At 36.2% G+C, this 21,101-nt stretch overlaps 1 protein-coding gene across 3 annotated transcripts in view; it reads left to right on the forward strand.

Annotated features, from left to right (window-relative positions):
• XPO4 (exportin 4) overlaps positions 1-21,101 on the forward strand; it is an 85,550-nt gene that overhangs the window by 50,024 nt on the left and 14,425 nt on the right. For 2 of the 3 annotated variants that reach the window (XM_069808177.1, XM_069808174.1), the window contains 12 exons: positions 2,020-2,177; positions 2,450-2,624; positions 6,545-6,721; positions 8,909-9,051; positions 9,163-9,308; positions 10,589-10,766; positions 12,516-12,675; positions 14,359-14,528; positions 15,488-15,662; positions 17,411-17,704; positions 18,598-18,778; positions 20,312-20,430. In XM_069808177.1, the coding sequence (XP_069664278.1) occupies positions 2,020-2,177; positions 2,450-2,624; positions 6,545-6,721; positions 8,909-9,051; positions 9,163-9,308; positions 10,589-10,766; positions 12,516-12,675; positions 14,359-14,528; positions 15,488-15,662; positions 17,411-17,704; positions 18,598-18,778; positions 20,312-20,430 (2,076 nt within the window). The remainder of the gene's footprint in view (positions 1-2,019; positions 2,178-2,449; positions 2,625-6,544; positions 6,722-8,908; positions 9,052-9,162; positions 9,309-10,588; positions 10,767-12,515; positions 12,676-14,358; positions 14,529-15,487; positions 15,663-17,410; positions 17,705-18,597; positions 18,779-20,311; positions 20,431-21,101) is intronic. The other variant, XM_069808176.1, reaches the window with a different exon arrangement.

Raw genomic sequence — 21,101 nt, forward strand, 5'->3', positions numbered from 1 at the left:
TAAGTAATGTAGTTGCAGTTTTCTAGCCAGTTTCAGCATACAGAATTCAGCATCTCTTCTCAGCACAAAGTAAATCCAAACAAGTTAAAATAGTTTAAGTTAGGAGGGATGGGGAAGAGGCAGAGTTGGGAGAGGGGAATGTAATACTCAATTTCTGTAACTTAAAAAGCCCCATGATATTAAAACTGGATAAAACTAGTATTGTTTTCTTTCTGCAACTGTTGGGAGAAGTTTGTAGTTGTTGCTCAGCTAGGAGTTACTGTAGCCACGACATATATTGGCTTATAAATTTGTTTACTATGCTATTTTATCTTATGTTACATCCCTTGGGACCTGAGAATTCAGCATTCTCAAGCTATTTTCATTTTTGCAATAGAGAAATTTTGCAGAGAGAGAGAAATAATGTGCTCAAAACTTGGACAAAGTTGTTAAACAAAATAAATGTAACTCTCCAGCGCTGCTTGAGAGCTGTCTGATACGTGTTTGGATACGTGTCCTTCCTTTATAGGATTTTTTGATAAAGTAGTTTGGTTTCTTTTAATTTTTTTATTTATTTTTTTTACTGCAAGCTTATCTGTTCCAGCAGTTTTGAAAAGGTGAAAAAAAATCACTGGCAGAACTCTTAGCAGCTACACACAATCTGAACAGCTGTCTAGACTATCCAGACAGTTGCTACTGTCAGCTGTGAACCTCCACATGCAAATAACTTTTTGGCTTACATATTAACCCTTCCTCGTTTAATAGTATGTAGTTGTCAGATATCTATTTCTTTGGTTGGTTTACAATTACTTATTCATGATAAGAATAATGTTTTGGATGACATGCAGCATTGTTTCAATACATTTGCATTTTACTTAACAGTAAACAAGACTCGCCTGCATTTGATTATTTTTGAATGAATGCTAGCCAGGGCAGTACGCTGTCAGTTTTGGTTTTAGATTCCTGATTTGCAATGGTTGAGGCTTGTAGTATTAGTTTGCTATTTGAAGTAATGTAAGTGAATGGTAGTAATTTATATTCATTTATCTGATCTGAGAAATTTTAATAACCTTGCAGAAGTTGGCAGGACTGCCATGTTAGAGAGATCCTTCAGTTCTAATCTCAGCCCAGTGTGGGGTGTATATTAGGAGGGGTATTTCTGTTGCAGGGTTTGTTTCCCCTGCTAGTTTGATCCTTTGGAGATTAACTGTGCAGCTAATCCAACCAGGTATGAGTTGGGTGAAGTTGCAACTATAACACCACAGAGAAATAGTGTTTTAACTGTACTTTTATGTATAATATTGCTGAAATAATATAACTAGATTTGCTTCTGGGTGAAAAAGCTACCCTATATTTATTCAGTAAATGTTATGTGAAAAAGTAGGCATGAGCCTAAGAAAATTCTTTAAATCCATACTTGACAATTAACATAAGTATGTGAGAATACGATTACTGAAATATTAAGATTTGAATCTAGAAAGTCTCTCCAGCAGAAGTAATGACGTAACAGTTTGCAGAAATGTGGGAAGATTACTGTTGGCCTTGTATAATGTAAGGGTGTTGCCAAGGAAGTGATGCATTCATTTTTGTATATGTCTTCAGTGTTTACCTCGGCTAAAGGAGCATCTGTATAATCTTGATTGAACTTGTTGACTAACTTTAGCAAGACTCCGTAGCCTAGGCATAGTTAGCATAATAGAGATGACTGTCATTATTGCTGTTTTTAGAAGGAGCAGTATGTCTGACTGGCTGGCATCTGTTTCTCCCTTTAAGACATAACATTCAGTAGACAGTTCAATTTTCAATATGTAGGTGAGACTTAGTTTCAGTGATTTAATTCAAGGCTTGTGGTTTTGTTAGCTGAGTCATGATCTTGACATTTACTATGATTTAGAGAGTTGTAGAAACCATTGTATTTTGGACTGAATGGAAGTTATAGTAAGCTTTTTTTGGTGTGTGCTCTTTTGGATTGAGAGCCATGTGACTGTTGTAAGAACACCCTATTTTCCGTGTATTATTAACTATCTCACTTCCTGAAAGGTACATCGAAAAATCAGAGAAGATACAGATATGGCCCAAGATTCATTACAGTGTCTGGCACAGCTGGCGTCTTTGCACGGGCCAGTCTTTCCCGATGAAGGTTCACAAGTTGATTACCTGGCACACTTCATTGAGGGATTACTGAATACTATCAATGGGTATGTATGCCTGCTCTCTAAATTTAGATGGCATCTTTTAATCTTTAGTTTGGAGTGTAGTGTATCTGTGTGGAGAGCTTGTATGGCTGGCTTATTTCTGGGTATAATTTGTGTTTACTGTTGGATTACTGAAATTAAGAGAAGGCAGTTTAAAGTAGGTGGTGTTTAAGTAATATGAAATAGAGTTATTGACTGAAAATGTATCAACAAAATCAATTCACTTTTAGCATTTTTCTTAATGGCAAAAAACTAACTGCTATTTCTATCTATAGAATTGAAATAGAAGACTCTGAAGCAGTAGGAATTTCCAGTATTATCAGCAACCTGATAACCGTATTTCCTCGCAATATTTTAACTGCCATTCCAAATGAACTTTTCTCCTCATTTGTTAACTGCCTTGCACACCTCACTTGTTCTTTTGGAAGAAGTGCTGCCTTGGAGGAAGTGGTAAGTATCCGCTCTCAAATAGTAGGTAGTCTTTTTTTTCTTTCTCTGTATTTGTGATAAGCATAATTGACATGAGAATTTGGCTGTTTTATTAATAACTGTTGTGAATTCAGTAGTTCTAGATATTTCTGAAATCACATCTGAGAGGATTTTCTTTTTGTTTCAAACAACATACTGAATATAATTACACACTGTGTGCATCTTTCAGACTTTGTTTTGATTTAAAGCACTTGTCTCATTTTCATTTTAAAAAGAATGGATTCACTTAAAAATATTAAAGTCTTTAAATATTGCTGACTTGCTCTTGTAGGACTTCTCTGAGAACTGTTGTAGATAATGAACGAGCTACAGTCCTGAAAGCTTAAAATGACTACATGAACATATGGACAGACCGAAACTTAACTACTGTCAAGAGTTCTGAGTCAGGAACTTCTGTTTCAAGTGAATGTAGCTGTTAAGATCTGTTGTTAACCCCATACTTCTAAGCTGTTCAAATCATCCCTTCATTGCTGACACAGTTCAAATGGTAATTCTGTGTACAAAACTAGCACAGGAATTCAGAGGATTTTTTTTTTCTGTTTACTACTTTCAAACTTTGGTTGTAACATTAAAGAGCAGTTGGGATAGTTTAAGTCTTCTGCTTCTAAAAATTGCATTAAAAATAAAAACTTAAGGAGACCTAGTTTTAAGGAAAAAAGCCCGTAAGAAATTAAGGTGAATAATCTTGTACTTGAGCTATTTATGTGCAGTAGCTATTGATTTAAAATGAGACTATCAAGATAGTAGCCAGTATCATTAAAAAGTATGAATTTTTACCAGTTTTGCTATATTGACTGGGCTTAATTACCTGAGTTTGAAAATAATTATAGAAGTATTTAGTTATAAAGTTGATGGATGTGTTTCTTTACCAGACATCACAGGTGTGTTAATTAGCATTCATTGCAGGGCATTAGATCATGTCTTTGCTGCAAGGTTAAAATGTATTGTGTTTGGCCCTGTGCTCACTTAAACTTTCAAGTGTGTTCATGTCTTAATCAAAAAATTGGTGGTTAAATTTAGAATCTAAAATACAGCTACTTTCCAAATCTTATTGGTCAAAACTTGCCCTGCTTTTGAGATTTTCTAGTAGAACATTGAACGTATGTTCTGGAGCTCAGCAACACATTTAGGAATGCTCCTGAAGCCTTTATGGAAAAGATTCAGCAAAACCGTAGGCACCTGTCATTTAAATTAAAGGGACTAAGGGGATGTTGTTTCCTCAGTTAGCAGCTTGTTACTTGAGAGCTAGAATTTGCAATCATGTTTAACGAAAACAGCGCTCAACGTAATGTCATTCAAAACACTGCATCTCTCAGCAAAAGCTTATAGTAGCTTGTACCACCATCTGGTACAAAGTTTGTTTTGGAAATGACTGGCCAGTTATGCCTAGTAAACTGTGGCTGCCTACACTTATATAATCCCATAGTTTTTGCTGAAGAAAATCTTTTAATTATTAAACTTAAATGTTCTCAGAGTCAGTAACATCAGAAAGAGAGAATGCAAGATTTTTTTGTTTTACGAGAGAATTTTCTCACTGTCCTTGAATCTTTAACCATTCTGTGGAAGGAGAAACATTACACTTTCACCCCTTCCATTCTGTCATAGGTCTTACAGATATCTCAACTTCATGCTGTTTCTCTGATTTCAGGGACGATATGGAATTCTGTGGTGATGGGCCTTAAAACAAATAATTCTTATACCTTAACAGTGTGTCAACAATAAGGCATGCTACCAAGGCTTTTAAGTTGTTGCTGACTTAATCCAGATGGTCTAATGATACTGTGTGCTGTGCCTGTAGGAATACTACTTTGCATCCCTGAAAACAGTCTTTTGGCTTAGGAATGTCCCAGCCATGGTTAATGTGTTCCCTGAGCTTCTTGCTTAGACTGCTTGTAGCAACACGTTCTGCGAGCTCATGTGCTGTCTGTAATTAGGAGCTTTTGATAGATGAAATACTGTGTGCGTAGGGCTCAGTAGAGTCCTCAGATAATATTCCTGGAACTTTTCAGAAATCTGAAGTGCAGCAGAATGCAGGCAGGTGTACTCCTTAAGCTTTGCTGGTCAGAAGAGCTGTTTTCCCCATATTTCTGCCACTTCATATGTCAGCAGAACGCCTCATGTGAACATTGCAGAAACCCCGTTAGGAACAAGGCATCTGCTTAGCTGAAGACCTGCCATGGGAACTGTCGAAATTGCGAGGTCCTGAACCATAATATGCAAACCATGTCAAATCAGCTCTGATTTTCAGCCAAGGGGGAAAACCCCACAATCCAAACATCATGTTCAGGTGCTGTTTTACATTAACCTGCCTGCTGGGTTGCGGAGATTGACTGAAGGAAGTTGAAATATTTTCCTGAACGGCTGCACTGGTGGAGGGCAGCAAGCTTCAGCAATGCTGGGGGTTAGTTTATGGTGCAAGTGGGACCAGTAGTCTCTTCCTTTAATAGCACTGGGTCTGAGAGAAGATGCTTGTCCACAGCTATGCTTCACCTTGCTCAACACTCAGTGCTTATGCAGAAGTAGAAATCAGATAGTCCATCTGAATTAGTGAAGAGTATGAACAGGATGTTGGATGAAAAGTCAAGTAGAAAGTATATCAAGTGGTCATCTTCAGCTTTTGTTTTCACACTTGCATCAGCGTGTCCTGTATTTTAACTTCTGTAAATGTGACCACTTTGCAGTTATAAAATGATGCTGTGAAGCTATCTTGAAATGCTTCCAATGTGATATCAGTTTTCCCTCTTAATCAGTCACTCAGCCAATGTTTTCTTTTCCTTCCCTGTTCATTCAGCCATGTTTGTAACTTCACTGAAAGTCAGAAATTCTTCTGTCTGGAGCATGATTAAGGCCTTAATATCTCTTTCATCAAGGAATCATTTTACAAAGCTCTGCTATCTCAAAGTAACTTTTGTGAGCAATCCTGTTGGTTAAATCTTGAGGAGCTTTCTTAGAGGAAAGAAATGTCCTGCTTTAGCAGCACGTTTATCCGTACTGTCACACTTAGGTTATTTGAAGTTGGATGTATTTCCTAAAGTTCGATTTTTGCATCAAATGAAAAAGTTGATAGATACATTAAAAATACTTTTTAAAAGAAATGGCCTTTCTGCTATTTGGGTTCTTTAGTTTGCCTGTAACCCAGGACTTTGTTTTTCACATATGTTATTTCCTTTTGCAACTTATGTACTATGTAGAAATACATATGAATAACTAAAACCATGAAACATCAGTTAAAATGCACTAAGCAATTGGAGGTGCAGGGTTATTCTGTGGAATTCTGCTTTTGTTTTTGTTTGCTCATACAATGAGAAGTTGTGTATCATCATCAAAACTGGCTACCTGTAGTAAGGTTTCTTGAACACATGCAGTCTTACAGTGATTTCCTCTGGAAGAGTGAATCGTAATCTTTTCTCTCTCTTTATTTCAGAAATAGTGGAATACATACAAATCTATATGCACATGTTCTGTATTTGTCTATTAATTAAAAAGGAATGGCTCAATTCTTTGTTGTTACTAATAAGAGCCAAGATGCTTGGCATTTCTGGGGTAAAAGCTCAGTAGCTCCTGTATTTAGGTAATTATCTGCAAAAGGCTTAATTTAAGACTGTTTTAGTTTTGAACATCAGATGAATAGAAATAGCTAAACACTTTGACAGTTTTTTAAAGCTAGCAAGTATGAAAGCTGCATTGACCTTTTTGATGTGTTGCTTCAGTTTATTCTGATATTTTCTTGGCTATCCTTAGATGGGTTTTGTGACTGATTTTTTTTTTTTTTTTAATTTCGTTTCAACGTTAGAAGAACATCTGTTATATTCATTATTATTTAAGTATGTCCCTCTGGTTTAGTTTAGAAATAACATTTGCGTTTCTTTCATTTCTTACAGCTTGACAAAGACGACATGGTATATATGGAAGCATATGATAAGTTGCTGGAATCTTGGCTTACTTTGGTACAAGATGACAAACATTTCCATAAAGGTTTCTTTACCCAACATGCTGTTCAGGTCTTTAATTCCTACATTCAGTGCCATCTAGCTGCTCCTGATGGTACAAGGAATTTGGTAAGCCCTCATTCTAGTAATTCTTGGTGATGATATATAGTAACTAGCTCATGTCTTTTGGTGTGTACTATATTATGTAGCTTAAGGGAGCTAATATACAATTACTATTTGTGACTTTGGAAATGAGAAATTTGCTGAATTTGTTAACTCAGTGGTCATTTTCCAGTCTGTTTCTCTTGTTCCGAAGAGGAAATAAAGGAATACAAATTTGGAAATCATGTTAAAAAAGAAAAAAGTAAACCTGTTACTCAAATCAACATGCATCTTACTGTTCTTCCTGCAGATGCAATGACTAAACTTTTGACCATCCTTCTCTGGACTAGGGTCCTAGTTAAAATCCCCAATGAAATATGAAGCCTTTTATACAGTTGTTACCTCCCATACATTATCTTCAAAGTATACTTTTGAAGTATAACTGACATGCATAAGTATCTGAAAAAAAGTAGAATGACTATGCTTAGATGAAAAAAACCTGCAATATTATGTGGTTCTTTTGGATAAAATGAATTCCCAATTGAACTTCTGTGGTGGCTGTTCTAGAGAAAACCTAAAAGTACCTCAAGTATCTCTTGAACCATTGAGAAAGAAAGCAGATTAGTCTGCCAGGAGTCTGGATCTTACTAAAATAGATTCCCATACAGAAAATTGAATGTAGATGTTGGATGAATTAATTATTGCATAGATTCAATTCAATAACTGTATAAAATCTCTCTTTAATTCGATGCTGTGCAAAAAGCTCAGAGATACCTCATTCTGAAAAGCAACATATAAAACTTAATTCTGCTATCTCAATATGTAACAGATGGTAATAGCAGTGCTAAAAGAGAGAGAGATATTTCACAAGAGAACTTTGAATTCATATCAGGCGGTCTTGACATAACTTGTATACACAGGTTAATTCATGTCATTCTGTGAGATAAGTCATTTATCCCATGGGTAACCTTTTAAAAGCCACAGCTGGCATTTTAGAATGCTTCTTGTTCAGTATCAAAGCAGTAACAGGAACTTTTAGTCTCTGCTTTGAGAGCAGAGGCTCACCCTTCAGTAAACAGCTGCAGCTTTGAAGTTGCCAAAAGAGAATGATTTGCTGGGTTACATAAAGAAAAGATGGGTTAAAAGCACTTTGGATAAGGAATTGTGTGTGGATTCACTATTCCAGAGCCTTTATAGAAAGAAAACCAGACAGATAGCTTTCTCTGTCACTTGTATTTTACTTTCAGTTGTGTAAATTTTATGATTCTTTAAGAGGTTTTTAAAAACGTTTTTAACATCAATACTTAGTTTCTACATATCATGGTTCATCTCTTCAAGGAATATGGTCTGATGATTATTTAAGTAGTTTTATAATGCAGCCAAGATAAGCTTTGAACTCAAACAGTGCAACTTCTGTATTGGCAAGAAATAAAATTGAGATGATCATGATTATTGCTGTTACTAGTCTTCTGTTTTCCTGAGGTTATAGCATTTACTTTTTAAAGCTTTTTCCCCTCAAACAATGAGTTACCAAAAACCTTTAATGAAAGAGTTTATTTTCATTTCATCATGAAAAATACTACCTATTATTTGGTTTATGTAAGATCTCAGACAACTGAGAACAATATCTTTGACTAATGAATAGGGGAAAGCATGGAAGTTCCTGTATTTAAAATGGTTCTTGGTCTGCTATATATGTGATTTGAAATGCAAATGTACTTCAGCAATTTTCTGCCCACTGGGTTTGCTGACCAACTCTGTGAGCCAGTCATTCAGTACCTTATTATCATACTTCTAGCAGTCAATGCTCAACAGAACTGATTTATATACCCTGTGGTGTAAAGAAGCTGTTTTGCTGTTGTCCAGCCCGTGCTTGTCCTATTAATAACAAGTAGCAATTTTCATAACTCATCCTTGACTCTTTTCAAAACCAGTGAATCTTTTGACTTGAGAGCACTACTGGAAACAGTAGCAAATACACAATTAACTGAATGTGGCATTTTGCTAATGATTTTGTGAAAGCTGATTTTAAAACAACGTGAAGCCATGTTTACTTCTCTGTTTAACTCTTCTGTGTCTTAATTCAGTACAAGTCTGTTGTTCATCCATGCAAAACACCTTAAAGCCAAAGTAATGTAGAAAATTGTGGTAATGATAAAATTTATCAAGTATAACATTAACTGGTTGTTTCTAATTTTGTTGAAATAACCAAAGACTGCTAATGGTGTGGCCTCTCGGGAAGAAGAAGAAATAAGTGAACTGCAAGAAGATGACAGAGACCAGTTCTGTGACCAGTTGGCCAGCGTAGGCATGCTGGGGAGAATTGCTGCAGAACACTGTATACCTCTTCTTACAAGGTACAAAAAAAGTCATGAATGCAAATCAATAAAGCCATCACATATGAAAAGCCTGACTTTACTAAAACAATTTAAAAACACTCAAGTTATTTTATTGTTATTTGTCCACAGTTTATTAGAAGACCGAGTGACAAGGCTCCATGGTCAGTTGCAAAGACATCAGCAGCAGTTACTTGCCTCACCAGCGTCAGGCTCAATTGACAATAAAGTGCTTGATGATCTGTATGAGGATATTCATTGGCTTATTTTAGTCACAGGTTAGTGAGCAGCTTTAAGTAGTACTTACTCTGGTATTCTTATAGCAGCTGGAACACATCAGGAAAAAAAAAAAATCCCTGTTTATCAACTACTCTTAACTGACTATAAATTTTATCCCTTAAGATGCTTTCATCTTACATACGCCACTTGCAAAGTCTTTGTTTTACTTTCATCTGCCTTGAGTAACATGAACATTATCTTTAAAAGATGGATGAAATCTTTACATGAGGTAGTGTCCTTTGGAAATTCCTGCAACTAATTCTGTTACAGATTTTTTGAGATGTTATCAGTCAACCTAGTCAAGAAATTAGTCTGTTCATGACATCAGTTGTATTGTCTGAGGGTACATGACTTTATAAGGGAATCGGCATAAGATCAGGGTAACGGTGGTGGCAAAGAATCAAGTAAGTTCCAGAAGCTCTTGGTGCTGATGATCTGTCCTGGCATTTTGTTATGTTTCAGGGAACTTGAATTTAAAGCCTTTTTGGTCTTGATTTTTAGATGGAACTATCTTATATTTGTTTGCAAAACATAACTGAGACAGTGTGTGTTAGGAGAAATGTATACTTAATGAAATATTTTGTAGGATCTTTTTTAATATCTGATGGTTTAGTTGCTCTCAGATGTTGACATGAATGTGTTTATAATATTTTTTATTACTGTGGGATGGAGTTTGTATTTGTAGCGCACAGATGCTTATGAGATCAGACATTGAAAACTACAACTAAAGCTGGAATTAATATTAATTATCTGGACACCAGAGTATTGTATAAAAACCTATGTTTCACCTGATCTGCAGTTGCTATGCAAGGAAAACTTTATTATAGCGCATGTACTTGGTGTCTGAAAGCCTCTAACAGATTTGAAGTGTTAGCAGAATGGAAGTCCCAAATGAGATGGACTTGGTGGGAAAGCTGTAAAATCAAGGCTTTTTTAATCACATAACAGAAGAAGAAAAATTGACAACAAAATGTTGGTTTAGGTTTTTTGTCCCCCCTCAACAACTGAATTGATTATAGTACTTTTACATGAAGTAAAGCTTATCTCTTTCTTTGTTTTTTCATTTGGTGGTTTCTTGTCACTTTAGGTTCTTCTCTACTGAATGGCTTTAAGGATTCTAAAGTTAACTTATACATATTTAAACAGTGTTAGACAGGGTTTGTACAAACATTTGATTCTGGTGTGATATCTGTAGTTAAGCCAATGGATTCTCTAATCAAAAAGCCCTAAGTTAACCTAGGGTAGAACGTTGTGATCACTCTTTCTTTTTTAATGTAAGGCTACCTCTTGGCTAATGATACTCAGGGAGAGACTCCGCTAATACCTCCAGAAGTAATGGAATATTCCATTAAACATTCAGCTGAGGTTGACATCAATACAACACTTCAGATCCTGGGATCTCCAGGAGAAAAGGCCTCTTCCATCCCAGGGTACAACAGAACTGATTCTGTAATTAGGTAAGGATGCATCTCGTGCTATTAAGTACATTAAATGTTTTTCTGGAGAGAAAAAAAAAAGTGAGAATGTGAGGGGACTTCTGTGAATTTGAAAAGTAAAAAAGCAATGTGTAAACATTGAACATTGGAAAAGAAACGTCTCTTTTAACTAGTGTTAAAGTAAGGGCAAATAATTTGTAAGAATGGTTTTATAACAGATGTATTAAGGCAGTGCTGTAAAAGAGATTAAGAAGATAGAAAAGATGAAGTGATTTTTTTTTTATTTTTTCTTAGGCAGGGTAAATACAGATAATATTTCAAGTCAAGGTGATCCAGGGGAGGGCTGAGAAGAAGAATGAGAGTAAGGCTTTGAAACAGATAAAACCGAGTTGAGATGGGAAGGCTGAAATGACTAGATTGACCTAATAGTCTTAATGGAAGATGTGAGCCAAAGTGTTGGAAATAAACAGAAATTTTTTATATCTACTGAAAACCCATCTTTGATCTATTTGTTACAGAAAATCCTTAAAATTACTTAAATTACTAGAAAGTTGGTAGATCAAAATCTTTGGGTAATATACTGTATACTCAGTAATTCATTCAGCATGTGTACGGCTTAAGCAAATGCTTTCCAGAGCATCAGTGAGCATGTCTACTTTGAACATGAGTTACTGCCCAAGCTTGACAGTAGCAGCAAAATTGGTCCTCTATGCGGGAGGAATTGTTGTCACTTACATACATATATCACTATTGGCCTATAAAAGGAGCAGAAGAGGGGGCTTCTATTCTCTTGCAAGAAGGCTGATGCCCACAAAGGACTTCTCAATTTGAATACTCACATTTCAGAAGATTGCATTCCACTTTTAATTGACATGGAAGATGCTTCACCCAAGATTAGTTGTTGTGTACATAACATTTTCTTCTTCTGGAGGAGGCTAGGAAAAAATGGATCTTCGTTAGCTATGATGTGCGTAATGTTTTAGAAGCTTGAATACTGCCTACTGATACTATTGGCAGCTGCAAGAAGTGGCCACCAAACAGGATTTCTTGATGCAGTGTCTCAGTGGTGATGGGAATAAAATCAGACCTAAATAAGGAGGGATTTGAGGTTCTCTGGTAATAGCTCTGAAATGTCTTCAAGAAATAGACCTCCATCAACTCCTCCTGAATTACTTGTGTACTATTGCATTCTTACTAAATTTAATTGATATACTAGAAAAGCTAATATTTAATGTAGCTTTATTGTATTGATACAATCACCTGGTGACCTGCTGTTTCAGACTGTTTCTCTACAGTAAAGAAAAAGAGAGAAATAACTGGTCATTTCTGTATTTGTTCTTTTGTATGCATCACACTGCAAAAGCTGCACAATTGGGACCCACTTGGTCACTAAGCTTGATGGTGCAAGGAAGGGAGAATCAGTTCTTGAAAAAAGCTTTTCAACTACTCCAAGTAGTAGTCCATTTGTCTTCATTCCCTCGATGTCACAATGCTTGTGAGAATTCTTTGTTTCAGTAATTTTGATGTCAAAGATAAGCACCTTGTCTTTTAATGCATATTCTGGCTTTTTAGAGGATATTTGCTGCTCTATCCTGTCTCTGTTGCACTTAAAGTAACAATAACTTCAGGTGCTTTTTCCTTCATTAGAGTCGAACTACTTTGTGTTATCCTGTTCCTTCTGTAATATTTCATGAATATGAAAGTGTTTGGTATTCGCATTGCTTCTCCAAAAACCACTCTCAGCATCCTCATTGTATTTTAAATCTGCAGGTTGTTATCTGCTATTTTAAGAGTGTCAGAAGTAGAATCTAGAGCAATAAGGGCAAATCTCACGCACCTCCTGAGCCCCCAGATGGGCAAAGATATTGTATGGTTCCTCAAGCGCTGGGCAAAGACTTACCTCCTAGTAGATGAAAAGCTGTACGATCAGGTAAGGATATAACTTTTATTAATTAATTGGTGAGTATTAGCAATAATATTATCCTGTGATTGCAGATGTCAGTGTAGGTATTTTAAAGTGCAATGATAAAGCATTTTTAATATTAAATGGGTTGTGGTTTATTTTTGGAATTTGTTTGAAAGTTGATGTTTTCTTCAGTTTTTTAATTAGAAATATAAGTTGTTAGGGGACCCTTCTTGCACGTTTTGGTGCAAATGTGATTTTTTTTTTTTTTGTAGCCATTGCCATAGCAGAATAGCATACCGCGCTCTCAGGCTGCATAGTGGGTGAAGCTCACTGACTACAGCAATTCTATAAGCTACTTCTCACTATCCGTCAGATCTTACAGTTCATGTGTAATACAGTGGTTGCCCTTGATGGATGATTTAGTGAGTAACCTGGTCATGATTCTGAATTAGATATTTAACACCATCACAAGATGGTATATATTAGCAAATGTCATGCTACTTTCTCTCCTCTCCCCGTTCTCATATGTTCTCATTGTATATATCATGATTTCAACGGCGCATTCTTTGTAAAGGGCAACTTCTTACTGTGTTTGGACAGCACTAATCATGATTATACCTTGATCCTGATTTTGCTTATCGAACTAACTGTAATCCAGCTAGCTGATGGAGGCCACTCATCCTGGGGAGGTCCTATTGGCTCTAACTTTTGAGAAGGAAGCCTCCTCCTCCTCCCCTTTATTTCCACTGTTGAAGCAACTAAGAATACTAACCCTTCAGGAGGGCCCTCCTTAACAAAAATAGGTATACCATAGACTTGTAAATACTTGGAATCATATTATTCAGCTTGTACTTACAGCAGAGCTAAGAATTTGTAAAGGTACCAGTTGGGGAAGGTTTGGAGAGCATGTAAGGAGGGATCCAAATGAGAAATGTTCACAATGCGAATAAGCAAAATATAGTATATAGGAAAATGCACACATTTAGTTTGTGTTGACATGTGAAAGTGAAACCTCTATTTAAACCTTATGCTCAGTCATGTATATATCATGAATTTTAAGGTTAGAAATGTTAGTGGTGTGCTGACAGGAAGCCCCTGCACAATTACTACAAAATCCTTGGATTTCACTCTTGAGAAACTTTTTTTAAAGATAGGAGAACAGGCAGTTTCCAGGAAGCATATTTTAACGTGCCAGGACCAGAATCTGACATCTTTCCTAAAAGACGTATAGATTGAAGGAAAAATCTGCAGAAAGCTGATGCAGAAAAATTGTGATGAAAATAAGTTTTTACAAGATTCGATCTAGATCAACAGCTAGGTTTATTTCTAATAATTTTTATCTTGTCACTGAATTTTGAGGAATTTCATCACAAATTCAGAGACACTTTTGGGAGATGATTTTGGGATCTTTCTTTTAATTTTTAAAGGTTTTGAACTTTCACTGGTGTTAAAAGCTAGACATACTCAAACCTGATTTTGTAATGAGCATGAAACTTTCTTTGTTTTAGGTGTTGTGCTTAAAATTGCAAGATAAATTTGGCAAAGATTTTTCTATTACAGGTATTCTTTGCCTTTGTCTATGTAACATTTGTGTATTTTAAGTAGGGAAGAAGTGACAGCCTGAAAAGAATTTGCTGACAATGATTACCATACACTTTGGGGTTCTGGCTTCTGTAAAACTCACTCATTTTAATGCTTTTCTTATAGATAAGTCTGCCATTTAGTACAGCATTTGGTGCTGATACAGAGGGTTCCCAGTGGATTGTGGGTTACCTTTTAGAAAAAGTGATCAGTAACCTGGCAGTGTGGAGTTCAGAGCAGGACCTTGCAAATGATACTGTACAACTGCTAGTAACATTAGTGGAAAGGAGAGAGCGGTAAGTTGCTATACCTCTGGAAGTCAAAAAATTCCTTTTGCTTCCTTTAAATTTTTTTGGCCAAAGTAGTCCAGATATAGGACACTTCATATTTGTGTCTCCTGTAAGTCAAATTACTTTATTTAGTAACATACTATAAATGAAAAAAAAAGTTGTCTGACAAAGTAAGGAGTGAGACCTATATTTGACTAAACATAACTTAATTTTTATTGTTTAGAAGTGCACTCTCCTTCTCTTACCCTTGTGCCTCACTCTTAAACAGTGAGAAAGGAAAACTCTGCTGGTCTCCACTCTTACTGCAAGGATTTTTGTGGTGTTTATTTTTGTTGAACAAGTTCTTCTGGATTGAGTTCATATACTGGTTAAGCCAGTATAAAATATGCTTTGTAAACATACCAAAAAAAATTCCTTAAAAACTCAGGATTTGGTGGATTCAGACAAATTTCAAAGTCTTCTTCGATATTATGAACTGTGAAGCAGGAAATTCTTGAATGTTTTGCTTTTGTGAATTGGCATGCAATTATACATGCAATCATGCATTCACAGTCTGCTGAAAGACTGTTCTGAAGTTTGAGGATTTAAATACTTGAGGAATTTGCTTTTAAAAAAAATTAAAACCCACAGGAGTTAGTTTTGGAATAAACTGCTTATTTTATCATGACATAATGAGACTAAGCTTTTAATCCATGCAATATGTCCATTAACTCTGTGTGTGTGTATGTAAAACTAAAGCATTTCCCAACTTTTCTCCCATATGAATTGAGCTATTTTCAAAGTATGTTCTTTAGAAAACTTAGAGGTGAGGTATTAATAAGATGAAAGTCAAAAGGCGATTTAGCCTTAGAATAAAGGAATTAAAAAAAAAAAAATCTTCTGACAACTGCTAGCAACCTGATGTGCTCTGTTCATTCAATTTTGTGAAGTCTTTTCTTTAATTAAACTGGTTTTCCCTCTTTTAGGGCAAACTTAGTTATTCAGTGTGAAAACTGGTGGAATTTAGCTAAACAATTTGCAAGGCGAAGCCCTCCTCTTCACTATTTGTCCAGTTCTGTGCAGAGAACGCTAATGAAAGCTTTAGTTTTAGGAGGTTTTGCTCATATGGATACAGAAACAAAGCAACAATACTGGACAGAGGTAAGCTGTTTTGATGCTTCTGTTGGCTCCATTTTAGCAAGTAGTACAAACAAGTTAGTTTATGGAATTTTATGGTGACAAAATCAACTCATATAGAATCTTTTGATTTTGAACATCTAATACTGATAGTTTTTTAAATTATTCTGTCTTTGAAGGTCAATAGTTATATGGCACCCATGAGCTGCCAAAAATTATATCTAAAACATCACAACCTAAACAGAAACAACTAATAATTACCTGGAGGATTCGTGAAGCAGTCAGTATAGCAGTACACTTGAAAGACTATTGTAAAAGGTTAAGATTTTCCCTTGGAAATGTGTCTGTCGTGGTTTAACCTCAGCCAGCAACTAAGTGCCACACAGCTTCTTGCCTACTCCCCACCCCCAGCAGGATGGGGGAGAGAATCAGGGGCGGGGGACGACGAGGATGACACACACGACCAACAGTAAAACTTGTGGGTTGAGATAAAGACAGTTTAATAGGTAAAGCAAAAGCCACACACGCAAGCAAAGCAAAACATGGAATTCCTTCACCGCTTCCCATGGGCAGGCAGGTGTTCAGCCATCTCCAGGAAAACAGGGCTCCATCATGTGTAATGGTGACTTGGGAAGATAAATGCCATCACTCCAAAGGTCCCCCCTTCCTTCTTCCCCCACCTTTATATGCTGAACATGACGTCATATGGTGTGGGACATCCCTTGGGTCAGTTGGGGTCAGCTGTCCCAGCTGTGTCCCTCCCAGCTCCTTGTGCCCCCCCCAGCCTGCTCGCTGGTGGGGTGGGGGGAGAGGCAGAAAAGTCCTTGGCTCTGTGTAAGCACTGCTCAGCGATAGCTAAAACATCTCTGTGTTATCAACACTGTTTTCAGCACAAATCCAAAACATAGCCCCATACCAGCTACTATGCAGAAAATTAACTCTCTCCCAGCCAAAACCAGCACAGTGTCATTTCTTCCCTTTATTCTAATTTGGTGGTGTTACAAATTATTCAATTATTCACTTAATGATAATGACAGTAAGTAAAAAGCTAGTGTGGAACATAATGAAGCGCCTTGACCAGTTTTTTGTGCCCTGGCTCCATTAAAGCTCAGATAGTTAATACCAGAAATGTTGGTCCTAGAAAGTAGCTGAAATGTGATCAGGAAGCACCACCTGAGTTTGTAAAGCATTGGCCTTCTGAGAGAAACTTGGTTTTATTAGCAAAGCTATGAAATTAGTGATTGAAGGTAAGACTATAATGTACTGGACGTAATTGAGAAAAACATTTTAACTATTTTATGGAAGTTTCTAAATTGGTTCCAACACAGCTGATTACAAAAGAGATTGTGCTATTGAGAATTATAATATGACAAAGATAATTGTGAGCATGAATCTTAATTAATGCTTTCATTGATGAACTGTAACAATTTTTTTCCCCTAATACTGAATTTGGAAGAGAATCAAATACTGTGAGCCAGAGAAAGTCATTGTAATTTGTTTAAACACTACAAAATAACATAAAATATTTATGGAGGTGCTCATTTTGAAATAAGCTTGCAGGTGATGATGGCTAATGAGAATCACCAATCACTACCACTTTAGCTTATGTTAATGTGACAGATAATAACATAATTGAGCCGTTGGAAACTGGAAGTGATTGATACTTGTACTGCTATGCCAAAAGCGACCCATGAGCTTGCTAAATCACTTAAACCTCAGATCTCATATAATAGTATGCTTATCTTAATGTGACTTTTCTAAAAAATTTCAAGGTTCTTCAGCCACTTCAGCAGCGATTCTTGAATGTGATAAACCAAGAAAACTTTCAGCAGATCTGTCAGGAGGAGGAAGTGAAACAGGAAATCACTGCTACATTAGAAGCACTCTGTGGCATTGCTGAGGCTACCCAGATTGATAACGTAGCCATTCTCTTCAATTTCCTAATGGACTTCCTTAATAATTGCATTGGATTAATGGAAGTATACAAAAACACACCAGAGACTGTTAATCTCATAATAGAAGTCTTTGTTGAAGTTGCACATAAACAAATTTGCTATCTTGGAGAGGTAAGTACAACGAGAAGGGGAAGGAGGGGAAAAGTGTGCGGGCGTGCGTACGTACGTATATGTGTATACAGTGCTATCCCTTAAAATAAAGTGTAGTGATTTTAGATTCTATAGAGAAGGAAATGCTATCAAGTTGCATCTGTTAGAGGAGTTCCTTTGTTTAAAAACATACTCGCAGGACATCTAGACTGTTGTTATACCAATAAAGTTAGCCGCAATTCATCGTTAGTCTAACTCTGCATGGGTGGCAAAAGAGCGCAGACCATGTTGAGTACCTTTTTTAACCATATCAAACTTGTCTGAAGGCTAGTCTAGGAGAATTGGAGCACTATTTTATGTGACAAATGCATACCATAGAGACACTGCCTTGGTCCTAAACAAGGCATTAATGGATACCAAGAAGTTAATGGGTAAAATGAGTCAGTGCAGTACACTTACATCTTCGCACTGTTGGCTAATTTTGCTTTTGCACCTAGAGGAGTTCATGCCTAGTCCAAACTGGGTATGCACAAACAGTGTATTGTGGCTCCAAACTTTGACAGCTGAAGTGTGTCCCCAAGGGATTTTGTTGGTAACCTAATTTGTGAGATTAGTGAGATGTGTCAGCCTGTTCCAAGCCACTTTAGTCTTTTTTTTTTTTTTTTTTAGGTTGAGGAATTGATAAAAGTAATGTTCTGCTGTTTCAATCAGTAGCACATTAATATATGGCTGTAAGTGTTCTTATTGTTTAAGGTGGCTGTTTCCTTGATTTTTGTGTGCAGTTGTTACAAAAATTGGTTATATAACTGAAGTTAAAATCTTGAGGTATCATCAACCAAGTAACACCATCTTAAAACAAAGTTTGTCACTTTTAGCATATGGAAGTTTTCTTATTATCTAACACTGTTTTATAGGCCAAAGCCATGAACTTGTATGAGGCCTGCCTAACTCTGCTCCAGGTGTATTCCAAGAATAATCTAGGTCGACAACGGATAGATGTTACAGCAGAAGAAGACCAGTACCAGGATCTCCTTCTTATTATGGAGCTTCTCACTAATCTTCTATCAAAAGAATTCATAGATTTCAGTGATACAGGTATGAAGGAATTGGTAATTGCTGAACCATTAACTTGTGTTCTAAACTGTAGAAACCATTGTGGGGCATGCGTTCAATCCAGGTAAAGTGAAAACTAAAGTTTAGGCTTGATTGATTAGCTCAGGATATGGAAATTACTATTTAATGTCCCAGTAGCAAAGGAAGGACTTTTCACAGTGTTCTAGCATCTGACATTATTATTGCTGTCATAAAATAAATAGGGCATGTATGAAACAACTTGAATTCTGAATATTGCAAGTCTGAATATGTAGTAGCAGCAGTTTTATAACAAAAAACAATTAGAGAAGTTGGAATAGTAAATTACCGCAAGAGGGCAGATGGATTATCTTCTTCATACAAGATACAACTTTTGTGAAATGCTGAGCTTGTTAAAATTCCATCACGTTTGAGGGTTTTCTGAATTCCTCATTCACAGAACATGCTTTATGGTATGTGGGTGTAGTTAAGGGCTCTTTTTTGTATCCCAGCCTGTTACTTTCTTCCATGTATTTGCCACTTAAAATTGCAGTAGTCCTGAATATGATCTGCCAGTTCTAGCTTAGCTGTGCTGCATTGCTTTTGAGTAAGCTGAAACACATTGGCATGATTCAGATCTTACCATGTCCTATACAGTTTGCACAGAAAACATGCTCAGTAACAAATTGAATCTGCCTAGGTTGTTTTGATATTGCTCATTGCTTTTCTGAGGTACACCTTGAAAGAGAGAACCTTGTGCTCCAAAATTCAGTGCATCGGTCTAGTTTTTTGTCATGCATGCAATAACACAAATACAGAACCAGATTTAGACTTTGTCTATTGAATGGATGACTCAGTGCCATGTAATGTATTCTCTTTGAGGTCAGACATTGGATGTTAGTTGCATGGAAAACACTGTAAAATACTTACCATGAAACTAAGGAATGTGAATACTACCTGAATGTAATGCCCAGAGATCAAATGTATTGAAAGTTGTCTGCATACTGTTGCTGACTCAATGCAGGAATTACAAAAGTAAGGTCACTGCCAGCTGATGGGAAATGTAGGTCTTACCTGTAACTGGAGAAAACTTGGCAACATCTACACTACAGAATTTTCTGCATTAACTCGCATTTTTTTTCTTGTTGTGTTTATCAAATATATATAAACATATGTAAATATACATAAAAAGTATAAAAATGCAGTAATATTTTGCTTACTATCTGTTTATGTGTGCAGGCATGAAGCAGCTATCACTAGAAACAAATGCGATGTTCTGTAATGGAAGGGAGCCCTCAGTATCTGAAGTGTTCTGTTTTAGCATGCCATCTGGTACATGCGATTATGAAATGCTTAGTCTTAATGAATATAAATATAGTGTGATGTAGCAGCCTCCACTCACTATTCTATTTTAATACAGTGCCTCATAGTTTTGTTTGGGGAGGGGGGAAGGAATAGTCTTATTTTTAAAAATGTCTTTATTGTAAAGAAATTGGACTCTTCTTTCAGTGTGTTTAATCCTCCTTTTATACAAAACATTTTTTGTCTTTTCTACAGATGAAGTATTTAGAGGACATGAGCCTGGGCAAGCTACAAATAGATCTGTATCAGCAGCAGATGTTGTCTTATATGGGGTTAATCTAGTTCTGCCTCTAATGTCCCAGGATCTGCTGAAGGTAAGTATATTTTTACACATAGGTGCTAGAATATTAAAGCTTTATAGTAATGAATTCCCAGAATTCATTCTTATATGCATTCCACCTCCATAAGTTGAGTTTTCTAGGCTTTTTAAAATGTAAATAACTGTTCTGTAGTTCTAGATGCTGTTTGAAAAGAAATATTGTAAGCTGAGAAAATGTATATTTGAAGGGCCTAAACAAAACTTTTTTTATTCTAAAAGTGAGTCCAGGTAGGTCAACAATTAGACAAACCTGAAATGTGGTTTGTGGAATCCTTTTTCTGATAGTGTCAGAAATGTGATACAAAGCATAAACAGTGATATTAGTAAAAAGAAAAAAAAAAATCTGCGAGCAAGTAGTAACTTTTTAATTATTTTCACAATACAGTTGGCTTTTGTATCATAGACATCAGCAGCTTGTCAGTAGAGCAGTAAAATATGAAACAATGGAATGGCAATATTTCATTGGGTTGCGCTATGTTAATGTTTTAATTAAAAAGAATCAGGGGAACACTTCTGAAGTGTATTTCAGTTGTCGCCTCTTAACATCCTTTCTCATCTGGTAGTGCTTGCTGAGCATGAGAGCTACATCCATTTTCGATGAGACTGAATCAAAGGATATACCCTAGGAGCCTCTCTATTGTGCTCCAAATGCTCGTGAGGCTTTTA

This window comes from Haliaeetus albicilla, chromosome 20, assembly GCF_947461875.1.
Source record: "Haliaeetus albicilla chromosome 20, bHalAlb1.1, whole genome shotgun sequence".
NCBI lineage: Eukaryota > Metazoa > Chordata > Aves > Accipitriformes > Accipitridae > Haliaeetus > Haliaeetus albicilla.